Source organism: Microtus oregoni, unplaced genomic scaffold (assembly GCF_018167655.1).
Source record: "Microtus oregoni isolate MIOR12 unplaced genomic scaffold, Mior012 000015F_ref0000493, whole genome shotgun sequence".
Taxonomy (NCBI): Eukaryota; Metazoa; Chordata; class Mammalia; order Rodentia; family Cricetidae; genus Microtus; species Microtus oregoni.
The window spans coordinates 24,274,697-24,293,605 of record NW_024543074.1 but is presented as its reverse complement, the minus strand read 5'-3'; the positions used below and the strand labels follow the sequence as shown (position 1 = coordinate 24,293,605).

At 44.1% G+C, this 18,909-nt stretch overlaps 1 protein-coding gene across 1 annotated transcript in view; it reads left to right on the top strand.

Annotated features, from left to right (window-relative positions):
- Ccdc92b (coiled-coil domain containing 92B) overlaps positions 1–18,909 on the top strand; it is a 29,668-nt gene that overhangs the window by 1,559 nt on the left and 9,200 nt on the right. The window contains exon 3 of the mRNA XM_041665708.1: positions 16,826–16,978. Within this exon, the coding sequence (XP_041521642.1) occupies positions 16,849–16,978 (130 nt within the window). The 5' untranslated portion in view covers positions 16,826–16,848. The remainder of the gene's footprint in view (positions 1–16,825; positions 16,979–18,909) is intronic.

The window sequence follows — 18,909 nt, the reverse complement described above, 5'->3', positions numbered from 1 at the left end:
CACTACAGCTGTTATGTCAGACAAAGAGCTTCACCTCTCTGAAGTCCAGTTTCTTCATCTCTGGAGTGGGTGCACGAATAGGACCGCGAGTGTAGGCTTAAGATAAGTTAATGTGTGAAATGTTGGCAACAGTGCTGAGACTTGTAAGGTAGTGTCGTTGCCTGTGCCGTCAGGGGTCTGCCTTCCTCTTGCCCTGGGCCTCTGAGTCAGAGGGCGAAGAGGAATAATGACTAAGAAAAATAAAGAGCATAAACATATGGGTTCATTTATTTACTCATTCATTACTCCACCTCTCCCAGCTCATATTTCTGCTTCAGCTATCCGAACAACGACAAAATAAAGCTTAGCCTTCCCCTAGAAATAAGGAGCCATGCATTCTTAAAGAACATTAAGAGTGGTACAGAGTTATCTGTTGACCCCGCAGATGTTTGCAGCCCCAAAGAGAAAAGAAGCGCTAAGAACAAAATTGAAACTGGGACAAGACAATCAGTCAAGACACGAAGCAGGGCACACTGAAAATTCCATGTGATCCAAACAGGAGGCTCCAAGCTGCTAGTCTGGCCTGAAGGAAGGGTGGGGAAGAAAAGAACTGGGGAACATAGAGCATGTTGAAAGGTGGGGGACAGGAGAAATTTAAACACCTTAGGAAAGTTGCGAATTCACCCGAGTATGGTGGCATATGCCTGCAATCCCAGCATTAAGGATGCTGAGGCAGGAAAATTGCCATCAGTTGGAGGGCAGCTTGGGCTACATAGTGTGTGCCAGTCCATCCTGGACTACAGAGTGAGAACATCTTAACAACAGCAATAATAGTAAAAGTAAAGTTATTAATAAAAATATTTCAAACATTTTTAAAATTTTATTTATTATGTACACAGTGTTTTGCCTGCATGTACACCTGCACTGCAGGCCAGAAGAGGGAACTAGATTTCATTACAGATGGTTGTGAGCCACCATGTGGTTGCTGGGAATTGAATTCAGGACCTCTGGAAAAGCAGCCAGTGCTCTTAACCTCTGAACCATCTCTCCAGCCCCAGTTTCAAACTTTTGGTTAGCAGACACCTTTCCTTGTGCAAAAGTTTACCCTAAAAAAGGCCAGTAAAGGGCTCTAGAGAAATGGCTCAGCATATAAACTCAGATAACTGTCTCAGTTTAGTTCCAGATCCCAAAATGGAAGGAGAGAGCAACCCCCAAAAGTTGTTCTTTGACCTCTACATATTCACCGTGGCATCAGGGCCCCTGTGCCTACACATATACACACCAGACATGGGTGCACATGTGGACAATAACATGTTTTTTCTCAATAAAATTTTATTAAAAACAAAACTACCAACCCACTAGGTGTGGTGGCACATACATGCTTTTAATGTCAGTACTTGGGAGGCAGAGACAAGTGGATCTCTGTGAGTTGGGGGCCAGCCTGGTCTACACAGAAAGATGCTGTCTCAAGAAAAGAAATCAAACAAGAGCAAAGCCACCAGCCCTACCCTCTGGTATCTGCACATCCCCCCATGCTGCATTCTAGAGTTCTGTAGAGCAAAACGTGGAAGCCATTGGCTGAGATGTCTCGGGTTCAGAGTACCATGATTCTGTGCTTCCTAGGATACGCTCAACCCAAATAACTGTTAAGAACTGAGGAGAAGCGAGTACTGTTCCCTATGCCTGTGTCAGTCATGGGCAGATGGGACGGGAAGTGGAGACCAGCAGGGACTAAGTTACTCACCAGGGTCAGGAGGCCAGGCCTCAGGGACAGAAGTGGTAGGGACAGGAAGATGGCTGAGCAGATGAGGGCCCTATGTCCTGAGCTCCACTCCTGGGATTCACACAGCAGACTGCATGAAGTGACTCCCTCGCGTGTTCCTCAGCTCTCCACACGCGTGAGCTTGCCACATGCACAAGTAAATAAATAAAATTTAAAACAAAAATCTAAAGTCAGAATTGTGTCAGGACAGAAAATTCCTGTGCCAGCTGCTTGGCTGATGGTTGAGGCTGTGAGAATCTGAGGCCTTTTCTACCAGCCTTTTCAAAAGAGAGAGATTTGTACCTTTCAGACCCAGGAGACGTGTGTCAGCAGTGTTTGGGATTGAACCTCGTGCCACAGGTCCTTTTTTAGTTCTGGGTGATTGTGTTTGTTTGTTTGTTTCTTGAGACAGGGTTTCTCTGTGTAGCTTTGGAGCCTGTCCTGAAACTCACTCTGTAGACCAGGCTGGCCTTGAACTCACAGAGATCCGCTTGCCTCTGCCTCTCAAGTGCTGGGATTAAAGGCCTAAACCACCACTGCCCTGCTTGGGTGATTTTTTTTTTAAATGAACTCTTTCTTTTTTTATATATTTATTTTTTATGTATACAATATTCTGTCTGTGTATGCCTACAGGCCAGAAGAGGACACCAGACGTTATTACAGATGGTTATGAGCCACCATGTGGTTGCTGGGAATTGAACTCAGGACCTTTGGAAGAGCAGGCAATGCTCTTAACCACTGAGCCATCTCTCCAGCCCTTGGGTGATTTTTTTAAAAACTATGTTTTTGCTTTACTTAATTTGTCCGCAGGGTACATGTGTGTGCGTGCGATGACATGCTTGTGGACATCAGTGAACAACTTGTGGGAGTGAATTCTCTCATCCTGCTATGCTGACCCCAGGTCTTGTGCTCATTTCATCAAACCTAAGTCATAAACCCCTTTGCCCACTGAGCCATCTCTCCAGCCCCTTGGTGATTTGTTGTTAATGAACTTTTTTTCCCATCAAGATACAAAATTAACATGGGAAAGAACTAGAAATACCAAGTGTAGAGGCGCAGAATCCAGGCAGAGGCAGATGTGAGACTCTGCAGGCAAGAAGGCAGGGCTGGCAGCATCAGCCCTTCAGCTGCTGTTGCCTGCATCTAGGACGCAGCTTCTGGTGCCCAGTGGTTCTAGGACTGCATGTGTGTCATGACAACCTGCCATTTGCCTGCCTCAGCCCTTCTGATGTGCGTGTGATTCCTCAGCGACACAGAGTTCTGGCTGCTCCTAGCTCCCCTGTCCCACTTCCCCTCCTCCCCTCCCCAAACAATCCGGCACAGTAATGTCTAAGAATGAAAACTTGCCAAAAAGCATTTGTGACCCAAATTTCTGCCCTAAGAAGAAAGAGCAGCCTGCCTAGCTGGAAGCGAACGGTTGAGCCCATCCGGGAAAGAACAGAAACCGCTGGTTGGCTCCATTTCTCCTGTGGCCAGCGTCCAGGCTCCGGGGCTGTGTGGGAAGGACTTTCACCCTTCACAGTCCTTTGTATGGCAGGGAGTGGGAACAGACATCTCTCTCTTCCTCCTAGGGTAGGCCCACACGCCTTCATCCTTCAGATATGCACACAGCACCCACACAGATGTGAGAACTCGAGAAACACACCTGGGGCCTCAGATGTTCCACAGTAGAGTAGTGTGTGAGGCCCAGAATGGTACCGACACGTGTGTGCTTGGGCGCTCCTTGGGGTCCACACAAGGCCCTTCCTCCCCGTGCATCCAGTTTCACAGGCCTACAACTCATCTGGTTCCCCTGCATTAGGCCCCAGAGTGTTAGGTAGTGCATCTGACAGCTATTCCTTCTGTGAGGACCCCTGGGATGTCAGACCTAATCGTGTCTGTCTTGACTTAGCAGATCCACCCTTCCATCAGACTCCGCACTCCCCCAGATCCACTCACTTGTGCGTTCTGCAGATATTTACCGAGGGACTCTTTATTTGCTGCAGACTGTGCTAGGCACTGGGGAACTGGAGGAAAACAAAAGGAGTCCTTGCTCTTCTGTTGCTAACAATCTGGCAAGGGAAACAGACAGTAAACAAATGCTCGGTACACCCATGGGCCAGGAAGTCCATGAAAGAACAGTGCAGAGGAAGGGAGCAAAGAGTGACTGGCTAAAGTCTTTTTATTTGGGGCGATCATGGAAAGGCCCCAAGGAAGCAGCATTGAACGGATGATTCAAGGGAGGGATGGGCCTTGAGGAGTCTGGTAAAAGTTACCAGTGGCAGAACAGACAGTTCACACATACAACCCCAGGCACTAGCATGCTTAGAGCAGCAAAGAGGCCACAGTGGGAGCACAGGAGATGAGAGCAAAGAAAACCAGAGACAGGTCGTGCAGTGTTTGGCTAGGACCTGGGGTTTTGCCCAGTGTGGTGGTGCACACCTATAATCCCAGCACTGCATGGGTAGAAACAGAAGGATCACAAATTTGAGGCTGTCCTGGGCTACAAAGCAAGACCCTGGCTCAAAAAACAAGAAAAGGAGAACAGGCCAGGGAGAGGGCTCGGCAAGTGCAGGCACTGAGAACCTGAGATCAATCCCTGGGACCCTCATGGTGGAAGGACAGGATCAGCCTCCTGCAAGTTGTCCTCTGACCTCCACATGCATGATGTGGCGTGTATGATAAATAAACTAATGCAATTTTAAAAACATATCTGGGTGGTGGTAGCACACACCTTTAATCCCAGCACTCCAGAGGCAGGCAGATCTCTGAGTTCGAGGCCAACCTGGTCTACAGTTCGATTTCCAGGACAACCAGAGTTACACAGAGAAGTCCTGTCTTAGAAAAAAAACAAAACAAGGATGCCAGAGAGATGGCTCAGCCGTTAAAAGCGTATACCACGTTTAGTTCCCAGTACCCATATCTGAGTTCACAACCACCTATAACTCTGGCTGCAGGGCATCCAACAACCTCTTCTGGACTCCACAGGCATCTGCACACACACATGCACAGAGACACATGCATATACACATAAGTAAAAATAAATCTTTTTTAAAAAGAAAGAATTTGGGGTTGGTGTGTAATGGCAAGCACTGGAGAGTTCTGAGGTAAGGATAGGGAGATATGACAGACTTATATTTGCTAAAGGGGGGTTGGCTCCTAGGTGAAAAATAATGAGACAGGGCAGAAGCCAGAAGCCAGGTCTTAGAGCACCGCAGCGGCCCCAGAGGGAAGCTGGTGATTTGGACTGGGGAGATAATGCCAAGTGATGGATTTGGGATAGTTGTGCTGTTTAGTCCAGGCTGCCAGTCATCTGGAGATGCTCCTACTTCATACTCCTAAATGCAGTGATTATAGGCACATGCTACCACTCTCGGCCAGAGTGATTTTTTTTTTTAAATCAAGAACCTACCCCTAGACGAAGAGTTGCAGACAATCAATGGCTGCCAAGATCTTCTCTAGTGATGAGCCCCGGATAAGTTATCCAATCCCAAGTGATCAGTCCTAAATACATAAGAGCAACACTGGGTCTGGAGAGATGGCTCAGTGGTTAAGAGCACTGACTGTTCTTCCAGAGGACCACAGTTGAAGACCCAGTACCTACATGTCACCTCATAGCTGTCTGTAACTCCAAGATCTGATACTTTCACTCAGACACACATGCAGGCAAAACACTAATGCACATAAAGTAAAAATAAATAAATTATTTTTTTAAAAAGAGCAACCCTAATGGTCTCACTAAGTGTATTTTTGTTTGTAGTGGGAGGTGGGAATACTGTAAATACAGTACTCATGTATGAAATTCTAAGAAAAAAAACTTAACTTTTTTCTAAGACAGGTTTTCTCTGTGTATCTTTGGAGCCTATCCTGGAGCTCGCTGTGAAGACTAGGCTGGCCTCAAACTCAGAGATCTGCCTGAGTCTCTGTTTACAGTCTATGAAGCAAGTTGCAGGACAGCCAGAGCTGTTACACAGAGAGACCCTGTCTCAAAAAAAAAAAAAAGAAGCAAAAAATAAATGAATTAATTTGTTTTGTTGTTATTTTTTTGAGATAGAGTTTCTCTGTGTAGCCCTAACTGTCCTGAAACTTACTCTGTAGACCAGGTTAACCTTGAACTCAGAGATCTGCCTGCCTCTGCCTCCCAAATGCTGGGCCTGTGTTACCATGCCCGACTAATTAATTATTTTTTGAACATCTTCATTTCAGAGCTGAGGAAATAGCTCAGCCTGAGGACCTGAGTCAAATCTCTAGAGCCAGTGTGTCCAGCGCATACATGTAATCCCGGTGCTGGAATGTAGATGCACAGGTCCCTGGGGCTCAGACAGCCTCACCCAATCAGTGAGCCCCAGGCTACTGAGAAACCCGGTCTTCAAAAAAGTGTAGGTTGCCTAAGGAACAATTCCAGAGGTTGATCTTTGGCCCTCAAACACATGTGAGCAGATGCACGCATGTACCTGTACACGAATGCACACATGAACACACAGACATACACTGTAAGTCATAGGGCCTGAGGATGTCGCCTAGTTGGTAGAGTACTTGCCCAGCATGCGTGACACCTAGATTTTGTGTTCCAGCACTGCTAAAAAATATATATCTTTATGTCAGGGTATGGGACCTCACTCCTGTAATCCCATCACTCAGGAAGCTGAGACAGGAGGGTTGTCATGAGTTTGTGGCCAGTCAGAGCTACATAGAGCTCCAGTCCTGTCAGGGATACATAGCAAGACCCTCAAAAAGCAATAATAACGATAATCCTCATAAATTAATTCAAAGAAATGAAGGAGGTTAGACTGGCAAGATGACTCAATAGGCCAGGGTATTTGTGGCCAAGCATAACTTGTGGCCAGCATGATTTTCATCCCAGAACCCAGAGGTAGGGGAGAACCAACTCCCACAGCTGTCCCGACTGTCACTCATATACCGTGGCATGTGCATATGCATGAACACACAAAATGAATGAATACAAAAAATTATTTTTTTAAAGAATAAATAACATTATTGACTCGTGTTTAATTACCAAGAGTCTGGTGGGCTTTAACCGGGTTTTCCATTCTGAGTTCATTTGAACAGCTCATCTAATAGGTCAGTCCTATTCATATTCATAATTTTAATATATTCAGAGCCAGTTGAATGGGAACTGTAATCACATCTGCAAACCTTTTTATCTTATTTTTTGTTGTTTTGTCCTGTTGAGGTTTCTCCTCCATCTTTAGGCACATATTAATTATACAAAATGGTGAATTCATTACATCTTTTTCCTTGCATATGGTGAACTTTGATCATATTTATTTCCCTGTTAGCCACATTTTCCTACACGTTTCCCTCTCTGCTTCTCTGTTTGTGAGATGGGCTCTTCCTCTGTGTCCAGGCTCACCTAGAATTCAGACTCATGTGATCTACTTCAGTCACCCCAGTCACTGGGACCACAGGTAAGTGCCACCTGGCACCCCTCACCTTTATAAGTTAATCAATGAGTAAAACTCCATCACCTGCATAGTCCCGCCCCACTCAAGAGGATGGCCAGGATAATACAAGATAACGTGTAACACAAAGAGGCTGGGAAACTTGGGGGCATGTAGGATCTTGCCTGTCACAAAAACTCAGCCTAAAAATTACCTAAATAAACTTTCTTTGGTCCCGAGTGTAAATAAGGTCTTGTGGGCTAGAGCTGCAGCTCTGTGATAGAGTGTCTGCCGAGCGTGTGCAGGGCCAGGGCCAATCCCAGCGCCTGGATCCCAGCATTCTTTACACAGATTGTAGTAACACGCTCAATCTCACTTGTTTGTCCAGTTGGTTGATTCTCTTCTTCATGATTGCAAGGACTTTATTACATTTATCGCTGTGTCCTGTGCTTCAGCAATAGACATGAGTGGATGGATGGATGGATGGATGGATGGATGGGTGGATGGATGGTAAACCAAGGTAAGACTTAGCCTATTCACAGGGAAATGAACAGAATAGAAAAAGAAAAACTTTGCAGCTCTCCTGGAACTCACCCTGTAGACCAGGCTGACCTTGAACTCATAGAACTTCATCTTAAACTTAAACTTAAAGGTGTACTTATCTTTTATCTTTTTGGTTTGGTTGGTTGGTTGGGTTTTGTTTTGTTTCCAAGACAGAGTTTCTCTGTGTAACAACAGCTCTGATTTTCTTGGAACTCACTTTGAAGACCAGGATGACCTCGAACTCACAGAAATTTACTTTCTCTGATTCCCAAGTACTGACATTAAAGGTGTGTACCGCAACCCATCCGGCTCTACTGAAAAAAAAAATTATTTTATGGAGCTGGGTGGTAGTAGAACACGCCTTTAATCCCAACACTTGGAAGGCAGAGGGAGGCAGATCTTTGTGAGTTCTAGGACAGCCAGGACTGTTACACAGAGAAATCTTGTCTCAAAAAAAATTTTTTTATATGAATGAGTGTTTTGCATGCTTGTATGACTGTGTACTCTTGGAAGCCAGAGGAGGGCATCAGATCCCCTGAGACTGGAGTTACAAACGGTTGTGAGCTACCTCATGGGTGATGGGAACCAACTCCAGCTGCCCTGGAATAGCAACCAGTGCTTTTAACCCTGAGCCATCTTTCCAGTCCTTTCTTTCTTTTTTTTCTTTCAAGACAGGATTTCTCTGTGTAACTTTTGGAGGCTGTCATGGAACTCGCTCTGTAGAACAGGCTGTAGCACAATTAATAAAAACCCAGAGGCAGATATAGGGGTTCAACCTGAAGACCAGAAAAACAAAGCAGCCACTGGCTCTTATCTCTACCTAAGTCCAAAAATGATGATCCCGCCTCCAGGAATCCTCAGAATGAGACTGAGACTGAAGCCTATCTCCTCCCATTTTTTATTCCTCTCTAGTGCTGGAATTAAAAAGGTATGCACCACTGCTGCCCAGTGCCTGTGGCAAACTAGTGTGGCTCCTGGGATTAAAGGTGTGTGCCAACATTGCCTGGTCTGTTTGGCTGATCAGCTAGCCACCTCGAAATTGTTCTGAGCAGTTTGTAGTCCAAAGCCGATCCGCTTCTTTGCAATCAGCTGAATGGCATCCTGTGAACCTGGTGGAATTGTTGTGGGGCCCATCTTCTTCCTGGAGACTTCAGAGATTACTGTAGGAAAATTTATTGTTCACTGTAGAAAACTTAAAAATTATTCATATCAAAACAGAAAGTTTAAACTTGGTGGTGGTGGCGCACGCCTTTAATCCCAGCACTTGGGAAGCAGAGGCAGGCGGATCTCTGTGAGCTCGAGACCAGCCTGGTCTACAAGAGCTAGTTTCAGGACAGGCTCCAAAACCACAGAGTAACCCTGTCTCGAAAAAAAAGAAAAACAGAAGGTTTGAATTTCTATAGACATATTCAAAGAAAGGTACCCTAAAGACAAAAATAGATATGGGGAGAATTTTTGAAAGCAGAGTTTTGATAACCTTAATCCCTAGATTTTTATTTTCTTTCTGTCACACACCAGGTGGCAGATATGAGATAGAAACTTCAAGTTTTTCTTTTAACAATATGCTTGCATTTAGAGGAGAGAGGCACAGTCCAACTCCCAAGCCAGCTTTGATTTTTAAGTGAGTCATAACTACCATCATATTGAGAAGTAAGAAGATATATATGTTTAGGTAGTGAGAATTTACCCTGCAAAGATTTTTCTTTGCTTGATGAGTCTTTCTGGATAGCTATCTTTTCTTCTTTAGGTGTCTAAATGTCCAAGGTCTCTTGACTTCTCGAAGACAAGTGTTTTCTATTTTCCTGCAAAGACGAGAACAGAACCTTGTCCCAACCCTTGTGAGGATTCTTTACAACTTGTATGATTGTCACCTCTATGAATGAGCTGTCATTTCTCTATATCAAGAGGTTTCTCCTTTTCAAACAGAATCTTGATTAATTTTGATGGTATCTGTAGCTTTTCTTCTCCTGTGGAAACAGAAACAAAACCCCTTCCCCAACATAGCTCATCTCCTGGTTTCTGTTGTGAGGTCAACACATCCTTGAAGTACACCAGCTGATTTAATTCAGAAGTTTTTTCTGTTGTCTAATGTTTCTCTGCAGCTGTTTTTCTTTTCTCATTAGCATTAAGAAAATTCAAAGTTAATAAAGCATTATGCAATCATTTTCTGGAAGTATTTATCATACTTTTCTGTTTATATAACATATATCCTTTATAGTTCAATTTGATCTTATAACTGCCTGACCTGGAGGATTGTGTGGTGTACCTGTAATATACTTATAATAGGCAAAAAACTGTTTCATTTTCTTAGAGACACATGCTGGAGCATTGTCTGCTTTTATTTTGTGCAGGTAGACCCATGATGGCCATAACTTCTAGTAAATGTGTAATTACTGAATCAGCCTTTTCTGAATGCAAAGCAGTTCTCCATTGAAAACCTAAATAAGTATCAATGGTGTGGTATGCATATTTTAATTTTCCAAATTCTACAAAATGGAACATATCTGTCTGCCAGATTTCATTCCTTTGAGTACCCTTTGGGTTACTTCCTGCAGGTCATGGTGTTTGGTTGTATAAAGAACAAGTAGGAATCTTATAATTCAAGTAGGAAAGCTTATCATTTCCTTGGCTTGTTGCCATGTGATGGAAAGATCCTTTTTGAAACCTTTGCTATTGACATGATGTTTTTTATAAAATTCTGAGGCCTTCAGCACTTTTCAAATCAATAGCATTATCTTGTGCTAGAGGACCTAGCAAGCCCATTTGGAATCAGACATGTGTTGTGTATATGGGATGATGTCTATTCCTGATTGTATATTGTACCTGAATAAGTAATCAAGTCAATTCTGTATCATCTGGTTTCAGTATGCAAAACAACTCCGCATATCACGAATCAGTAACTATTTTGAGAGGTTCTTTAAAATCCGTTAGTATCAGCCAGGCAGTGGTGGCACATGCCTTTAATTCCAGCACTCGGGAGGCAGAGGCTGGCGGATCTCTGTGAGTTCGAGGCCAACCTGGTCTACAAGAGTTAGTTCAGGACAGACTCCAAAGTTACAGAGAAACTCTGTCTTGAAAAACAAAACAAAACAAAAAAAAAAACCCTTAGTATCATGAGAATAGCATGTAATTCTGACTTCTGGACAGAACCATAAGGGCTTGTTCCACTTTACTTAAAATTTCTGCCTTTCGAGATGTATTTGCATCAGTATAGAATGTAGGGTCACCAGTTAGTGGTATGTCCAGTACAATGCAAGGAACAGTCCAATTAGTTGTCTTTAAAAGTAAAATCATCTGGATTTGGGGATAGTTGTTGTTAATCTCTCCCAAAAAAATTACTACAAGCTTTTTCCCAGGGTTCACTTTCTTCCCATAATTTGTCAATTTCATCATTATTAAATGGTGCTATGCTGAGCTGGGCGGTGGTGGTGCACGTCTTTTATCCCAGCACTTGGGAGGCAGAGGCAGGTGGATCTCTGTTGAGTTGGAAACCAGCCTGATCTACAAGAGTTAGTTCCAGGACAGCTAGGACTGTTATACAGAGGAAACCTGTCTCAAACAAAACAACAACAACAACAACAAAAAGGTACTATAATTTCTGCTGGGTCTATTTCTGATAATTCACAAAATCTCAGTTTTCCTTTTAGAATTAACTTAGAGACCTTTTCCATGTAAGTTTTTAATTTTTTATTCAGTTTATTTGGCTAAAAAAATCCATTCTAAGATAATGTCTTTCCTCTGCATTAAAATTCTTGTAGGGAATTGTTTGGAGGGTAATATGACTCTAATGCAGTTAAAATTTGGATCCATATGATCCTTCTGCAATTTCTCTTCAAAGTTTTTTTTTCTCATCTCCAGAAAATAATTCCCTGGGACTATTTAAGTCCTTGTCACCACCTAAAGTTTTGTTTAAATTAATCAGGTCATCAGGACCTATCCCAATAGTGTGCCAGAGATGGGAAATGTCTCCTAGCAATCTTTGGAAGTCATTAAGAGCCTGAAACCGATCTCTCCTAATTTGCAACCTTTGAGGTCTAATTTTTTGGAAACCTATTTTATAGCCTAAATAATTAATAGAATCTCCTCTTTGTATTTTTTCAGGTGCAGTTTGTAATCCCCAACAAGGCAAATTTTTCTTCTTCAAACATTTTTCTAAAGTATGTACATTTGAATCAGATAGCAAAATGTCATCCTGTAATGGTAAACTATAGATTAAGGAAATTGCTCACGTATCATTTCCAATGACTGACTTACAAAATATTGGCACAGAGTGGGGCTATTTAACATTCACTATGGGAGAACCTTCCATTGATATCTTTTAGCAGGCTGAGGATTATTATAAGTAGGCACTGTGAAGTCAAATACAGAAGATTACCAAGGGCAGGTTGACTCTTCAATATGTTGAGCATCTTGTTGCTCCTGTATCAGCTGTTCTAAAGTCTGAAGTTTCTCTTTTGTTAAAGGTCATTGCTTAACCCATATAGGTTTATCTGTCAGCCATTTTTTGTTGTTGTTGTTGGGGTTTTTGTTTGTTTGTTTGTTTGTTTGTTTTTTCAAGACAGGGTTTCTCTGTAGCTTTGGAGCCTGTCCTAGAACTAGCTCTTGTAGACCAGGCTGGCCTCAAACTCAAAGAGATCCGCCTGCCTCTGCCTCCCGAGTGCTGGGATTAAAGGCATGCGCCACCACCACCCTGCATCTGTCAACCATTTTAAAGGTTGGGCTGTTGGTGCCTTTGAAATATCAGCAGCTGCCGGGCGGTGGTGGCACATGCCTTTAATCCCAGCACTCGGGAGGCAGTGGCAGGTGGATCTCTGTGAGTTCGAGACCAGCCTGGTCTACTGGAGCTAGTTCCAGGACAGGTTCCAAAACCACAGAGAAACCCTGTCTCGAAAAACCAAAAAAAAAAAAAAAAGAAAGAAAGAAAGAAAGTTTACCAAAATACTCACTTTATGGTTTCTTCAGAATTTTTTGTTCTCTCTTCTACAATAGGCATTAGGTTCTTTAATTGCTCTGGGAAAGAGTTTCCTCTATGATGGCAGGAAATGACTGAACCAAATTTGGCATAGGGGCCTATGAGAGGCCCCTCATGGAGTTTCCCAACAGCAAAGGATTACCAGAATATTTCTCATTGACCTACATTCATTAGTCCAATGCCTGCCTTTGCCACACCATCCACATAATTCTGAAGGGAGTAGCATTCTGGATGGATTATTCTTAGAAAAAAACATTGTTTCTAGGAATGCCCTGTCTATAATCCCTTTTAAGGTGACCTTGTTTTCCACATTATAACATTTTTCATTTCCATTATTCCTCAGATCTCTGGATCACCTCTCCTATCCAGGCATCATCATGCTCATGAGACTCAATATTAGTTGTGTCTCAAATCCAGTCCTCCATAGGTGCTGACCTTGCCTTTGACAGACTAATTACCCTTTCACATAGAGAATTGACACTTTCAAAAGCCAGGGATTCGATTATTATTTGTTTAGCTTCTGAATTTGGTATCATTCTTTTTACTGCTGAAGTCAATCTTTGTAAGAAACCTGCAAAGACTTCCTTTGGGCCCTGTATAACTTTAGTAAATGACTCAATTTTCTTTCCTACTTCTCTAATTCTGTCCCAAGCATTCAAAGTTTCTGTGTGGCATAAATCTAGGGTGTGGTCATCTCCTACAGCTTGCCTTTCTATAGTAGCCTATTCTCCTTCTCTAAGAATTTAATCTAGGGAGATTTCCCTACCTCTAGCTTTACTCCATTTTTCAATAATCTTATCCTCTTTTCTGAACCAGGTACTCCATTGTAATTGTGGACCAGGCAATTAAGCACCCTTAACCAAATCTATCCAGTTGTTAGAGTTAATTCTATTACAAACTGACCACAGTTTTTTAAACATTTGCTTCACAAAAGGTGAATGCATGCCATAAGAAACAACTGCTTCCTTAATATCTTTTAGATCTTCATACATATAGGTGCCCATTCTGTATATCCTATTTGATATTTACTATTTGCTGGCTTTTCAGAACTAGTAACAGAATAAGTATCTAAAACTCTTGGTAAGTCATCTCTGACTCTGAGAGGTACTGGTGATGTTAAGTCTTTGCTATTGTCTTTTGATTGTACCTCATCTCTGTGTTTATCAGTTCTGACAAGTTCTTCAGTGCTTTCAAATCTGTGTATCACTGTCTTTTGTAGAGTCTGAATTTCTTGACCTGTATTTCTAATGATTTCCTCAAATCAATTAATCTGTGGTTTTCATCATGTACATATGATTCCAAGTCTTTAAGTTTTTCCATTAATGACATATTCTCATCCTTAGAGATTGTTTGGATGGCCTACAGATTGTCTTCCAGGAGGGATGTTCTGTCTGCTGGCTTGCCATAACTTTTTATCAGATTTTGATTGTCAATTGCCACAGTATGAATCCTTTCAGATAACTGCTCAGTACCCTCTGTAAGATTTCATAACCCACTGACATGGAGTGAATTTTGCCCGTCAAATTATGGTTATCGATTTCAATGGTATGAATCTTTTCAGCCAACTTCTCATTACTAATCTGTAAAGTCTGTATCATTTCTAAAAGTTTCTCATTCTTGACTCTGTTATCAAACCATTTCTTTAAAGATATAATATGAAGTATCAAACCAATAGCAGCAATGGCTAAGAATGTGTATACCCCAGGTAGATCATATTCCTCTTCTAGCATTCCCTCTAGAGTAGAGGTGAAAAGGTTTTTAAATTCCTGGATGGTGATATTATCTACTATTACCTTATGAATGGTTTACAAATTGCAAAAAAAAATTATCAGATAACTTATGTATGTTGAAATTCTCAGAAAATTGCTGTAGGTGTAATAATGTTGATTGACCATCAGATGAAGCGAGTGTTTGGTTGGCTGGTTTAAGTGGCTACTGAGAGTTTAAGGTGTAATGACAATGCTGGCTAGCAGGTGTCGCAGTTACGCTAAAGTAGTTCAGGGATGCTGGTGCCCTGGTCTTACTTCTTCCAGTGTTGGTAACCTGGGCATTTTCTAAGCAAAACTTTGGGGGAGGGTCAATATAATGCCCCATGCCTGTAATCTCAGCTACTCAGAAGGCAGGAGGACCATTGGGCGTAAGAGTTCACAGCTAGCCTGGGCAGCATAATGTAAGCTCTATTACCCAAAATAATTAAGTAGCTTAGGGAGTGGCTGGCAGAGAAGACATGGGTTCTAGGTCCTGGACCCCAGAGCGCTTGCGTCCACTTTGGCTTTTCCAGGAATCTGGCCATCATGAGTAGGATTCAGGTGCGTGCTTCTCTGTCACCATGGGATCCACAGTGTGGGTCTTCTGATCTTAGCTCCCATTCATCTATACAGAGTGACTCTGCCTCCTGTTTTCAGCCCAGAGAGACACGTTAGTAAGCAGCTCTTCAGCTCTCCCTTCCTCCTGTGAGCCAGGCACAACCACACACACCTGTAACTGAAGCGCTCCAAAGTCAGAGATGGGAATGTGGAGAGTTCGAGGCTAGCCTGTGCTACCTCTCAGGACTCTCTTTCCTCGGTGATTCAAAGAAGCTCTAGGGCTGAGGTACAAGTGGGAGTCATAATTGGACCAGATTTCAGGGTTTATCACCTTTTTATTAATTAAATTCATTTATTTTACATCCCAACCAGTTTCCCCTCCATCCTCTCCTCCTGTTCCCTCCCTACCCCCACCTCCCCACTGCCCCCACATCCACTCCTCCTCTGTTTCTGTTCAGGAATGGGCAAGCCTCCCATGGGTGTCCACAAAGCATGGCATATCAGGTTGAGGTAGGACTAAGCTCCTCCTTTTGTATTGCAGCTGGGTGAGGCAAACCAATGTGGGGAATAGATTCCCAAAGTTGAGCTCAAGCTTCAGGGACAGGTCCTGATCCCACTGCTAGGAGTTCCACAAATAGACCATGCTACACAGCTGCCACACATAGGTAGAGGGCCTAGGTTGGTCCCATGCAGGCTCCCTGACTGTTGGTCCAGAATCTGTGAGCTGCTATGACCCCAGGTTGTTTCTGTGGGTTCCCTTGTGGTGACCTTAACCCCTCTGGCTCCCACACAATCTTTCCTCTCTTCAACAGGATTCCTGGAGCTCAGTCCAGTGCTTAGCTGTGGCTCTCTTCCTTTGTTTCCATCAGTTGCTGGACGAAGGCTCCCTGATGACAGTTAGGGTAGTCACCAATCTGATTACAGGAAATGGCCAGCTCAGGGCCCCTCTCCACTATTGCTAGGAGTCTTGGGTGGGGTCATTCTTGCAGATTTCTGGGAGTTTCCCTGGCACCAGGTTTCTTCCTAACCCTGAAATGGCTCCCTCTATCAAGACGTCTCTTTCAATACCGCCCCCCCATCCTTCCCTCAACCTGCCCAATCCACTCCCTTAATTTCCCATGCCCACCCATCCCCAGTCCACCCAGGAGATCTCTTATTTCCCCTTCCAAGGGAAATCCATGTGTCTCTCTTGGGCGCTCCTTGTTACCTAACCTCTCTGGGGCTATGGATTGTAGCCTGGTTTTCCTTTATGTTACATAAAGTGATATCCACTTATGAGTGAGTACACACCATGTTTGACTTTCTGGGTCTGGGTTACCTCACTCAGGATGATTATTTTCTAGTTCCATCCATTTGCCTGCAAATTTCATGATGTCATTGTTTTTTATAGCTGAGTAATACTCCATTGTGTAAATGTACCACATTTTCTCCATCAATTCTTCAGTTGAGGGGCATCTAGGTTGTTTGCAGGTTCTGGCTATTAGTCATAATGCTGCTCTGAGCATAGCTGTCAGATTCCTTATTGACCTATGGAAAGCTAAGACCTCAGAGAGAGGTGGCCACATGTGAGACATTAGTGAAGGCTAGACCCAAAGTTATCTTCCTGTCTTAGCCAACTTCTCAACTTATTTGCCTGTCTGAGAAGGAGAAAAGGCAGGAAAACGAAGCCAGGGCATCCCTGGGCTCTGCTTCTTAGCCTGTTGAATGGGAAGAGCAACCTCTCTGAGGACATTCTCACTCAGTGTTCAAGAAAGCTAGTAGAGGAAGCTGGAGTGGGAATCTTCTCCCTGGAGTCAAGAGGACCTAGCGTGAAGGACAGAACCTGAAGGTGGGGCAGGCAAATGGCCTCTGAAGACATGGTTTTATCTTGCCTTTCATCCAGGTGAGGCCCAGGCCTGGGCTGCCATGGATACCGTGTCCCTGGAGCATCAGATCCAGAGCGTGCAACGCCACATCAGCTTCCTGAAAAAGGAGCAGATGGCCCTGCTTCGAGACCTGCACCTGGAGATCCTGAGGCTGCAAAAGCGCTGCTCAGGTGAGGCTAGCACTTACCCCAGGGGGCTGGAGTGAGGAGGGGGGTCACTGTCACCATCGTCGGTTTCTCTGGTGGGAGGCCCCTCCTTGAGTTCCTATGAGCCTAATACGTTCTGTCCTGCCTCTTTCTGGATGACTTGAGTGGAGCGGGTTCTAGAGATGAGCCGGAGGTGACATGACTGTATTGTGGAATGGGGAAAGTAAAGTTAGGACTCAGATGTTTAGTAAGTTCTAGGCCAGCCTGGGCTACATGAGACCCTTTCCTCACTTCCCCACACCTAAACATTTTAAGGCTGAGGACCCTGCTGAGGTAGTGGGTCAGGCATCCAGGAACCAGTTCCAGGGGATTCCTGTCATCCTTCAGGAGCTCAGGTAGGAAACTGACTGTCTCAGACTGGAGAGACAGAGCAGAAGGCTTGGAGTGTGGCTCAGCGTTGGGGTACTTACCCACCATGTGCACAAGGCCCTGAGTTCTATACCCAGCATCACACACGTGAAAATAAACACACATTGGGAAGTAGGGCCAAGAAGAGTTCAGGATGACAGTCCGTCTGAGCAAGATGGTGAAGGGTAAGCACCTCCATCCTAAGAGGGAGCATACCATCTCCCCGGATAGTTGTTTGCAATGCAGACATACCAGCAGGTGATGGGAAGGAAGTGAAAAAACCATTCAGGTAAATGGGCCAGCATGGCAAAGGCCAGGAAGTCGGATAAAACTGTGCTTAGAAGAGACCATAAGAAGCCAGACTCTGGTTGGGAGGCAGAGGCAGTTGGATCTCTGAGTTCAAGATCAGCCTGGTCTACAGAGTGAGTTCCAGGGCAGTGAGCTACACAGAGAAACCCTGTTTCAAAAAGAAAACAGAAAAAGATGGGAGGGAAGGGGAGGGGGAGAGGGAAGGAAGGAAGGAAGGAAGGAAGGAGAAACTGAGAAGCAAGAAGAAGAAGAAAGAGAAAGAAAGAAAGAAGGAAGGAAGGAAAGAAAGAAAGAAAGAAACCAAGAAATCCAGCTGGAGGCAGATCCTGGAGACCCTGACAAATGCAGGGAGAGCTGCGAATTTGTCTTGTCCCCTTGGGCAGTAGAGAACAAGAACCAGTGAACGGAAAAAAAAAAAAAAAAAAAAAAAAAAAAGAACCAGTGAACGGTTTGGAGCAGCTGGATGCTTCTCCTTCAGCACTTCTGGTCTCACAGCAGAGACGGTGAACTGTGGCCGAGAGAGGCTAGATATGTGTGGTGATGCTGATGGGAGGCTCTGGGAGAGGCAAAGAGCTAGTGGGAAACGGCTGGAAGGAAAAGGGCCTGACAGTTGATTGTTGTAGTAGGAGCAGCTGGGCTGCGTCCCGGCACCCGACCACCCACATGGCTAGCTTAGCTTATGCCCCGAAATAATTACACGGAAACTGTATTCTTTTAAACACCGCTTGGCCCATTACATCTAGCCTTTTCTCGGCTAACTCTCATACCTGGACTAGCCCATTTCTAATAATCTATGTAGCCCAAGAACTGGCTTACCAGGAATGATCTTAACCTGTGTCTGCCTGGAGTGGGAGAATCATGGCGACTCCCTCACTCAGCTTCTTTCTCCCAGCATTCTGTTCTGTTTACTCCTCCCACCTATGTTTTAACCTATGAGGGCCAAGCAGTTTCTTTATTGCTTAACCAATGAAATCAACAGATTGATATGACACTCCCCCATCAGTTGATCACATTCGCGAGCAGAGAAGAGGAAGGAAAAGAGTGGATGGAAATGTCAGAGCTGGCTTCTGTGCTTGGGTCTACAGCCTCAAGTGCCCAGGCCATTCAGAGACAGGACTGTGACCCAAGTGCTCACGTATCTCCAAATGTAGGCTTGATGTGTGTTTGTTGATACAAAGTCTCATAGCCCAGGCTGGCCTTGAACTCCTTAAGTAGCCTAGGATGGTCTTGAACTTCTA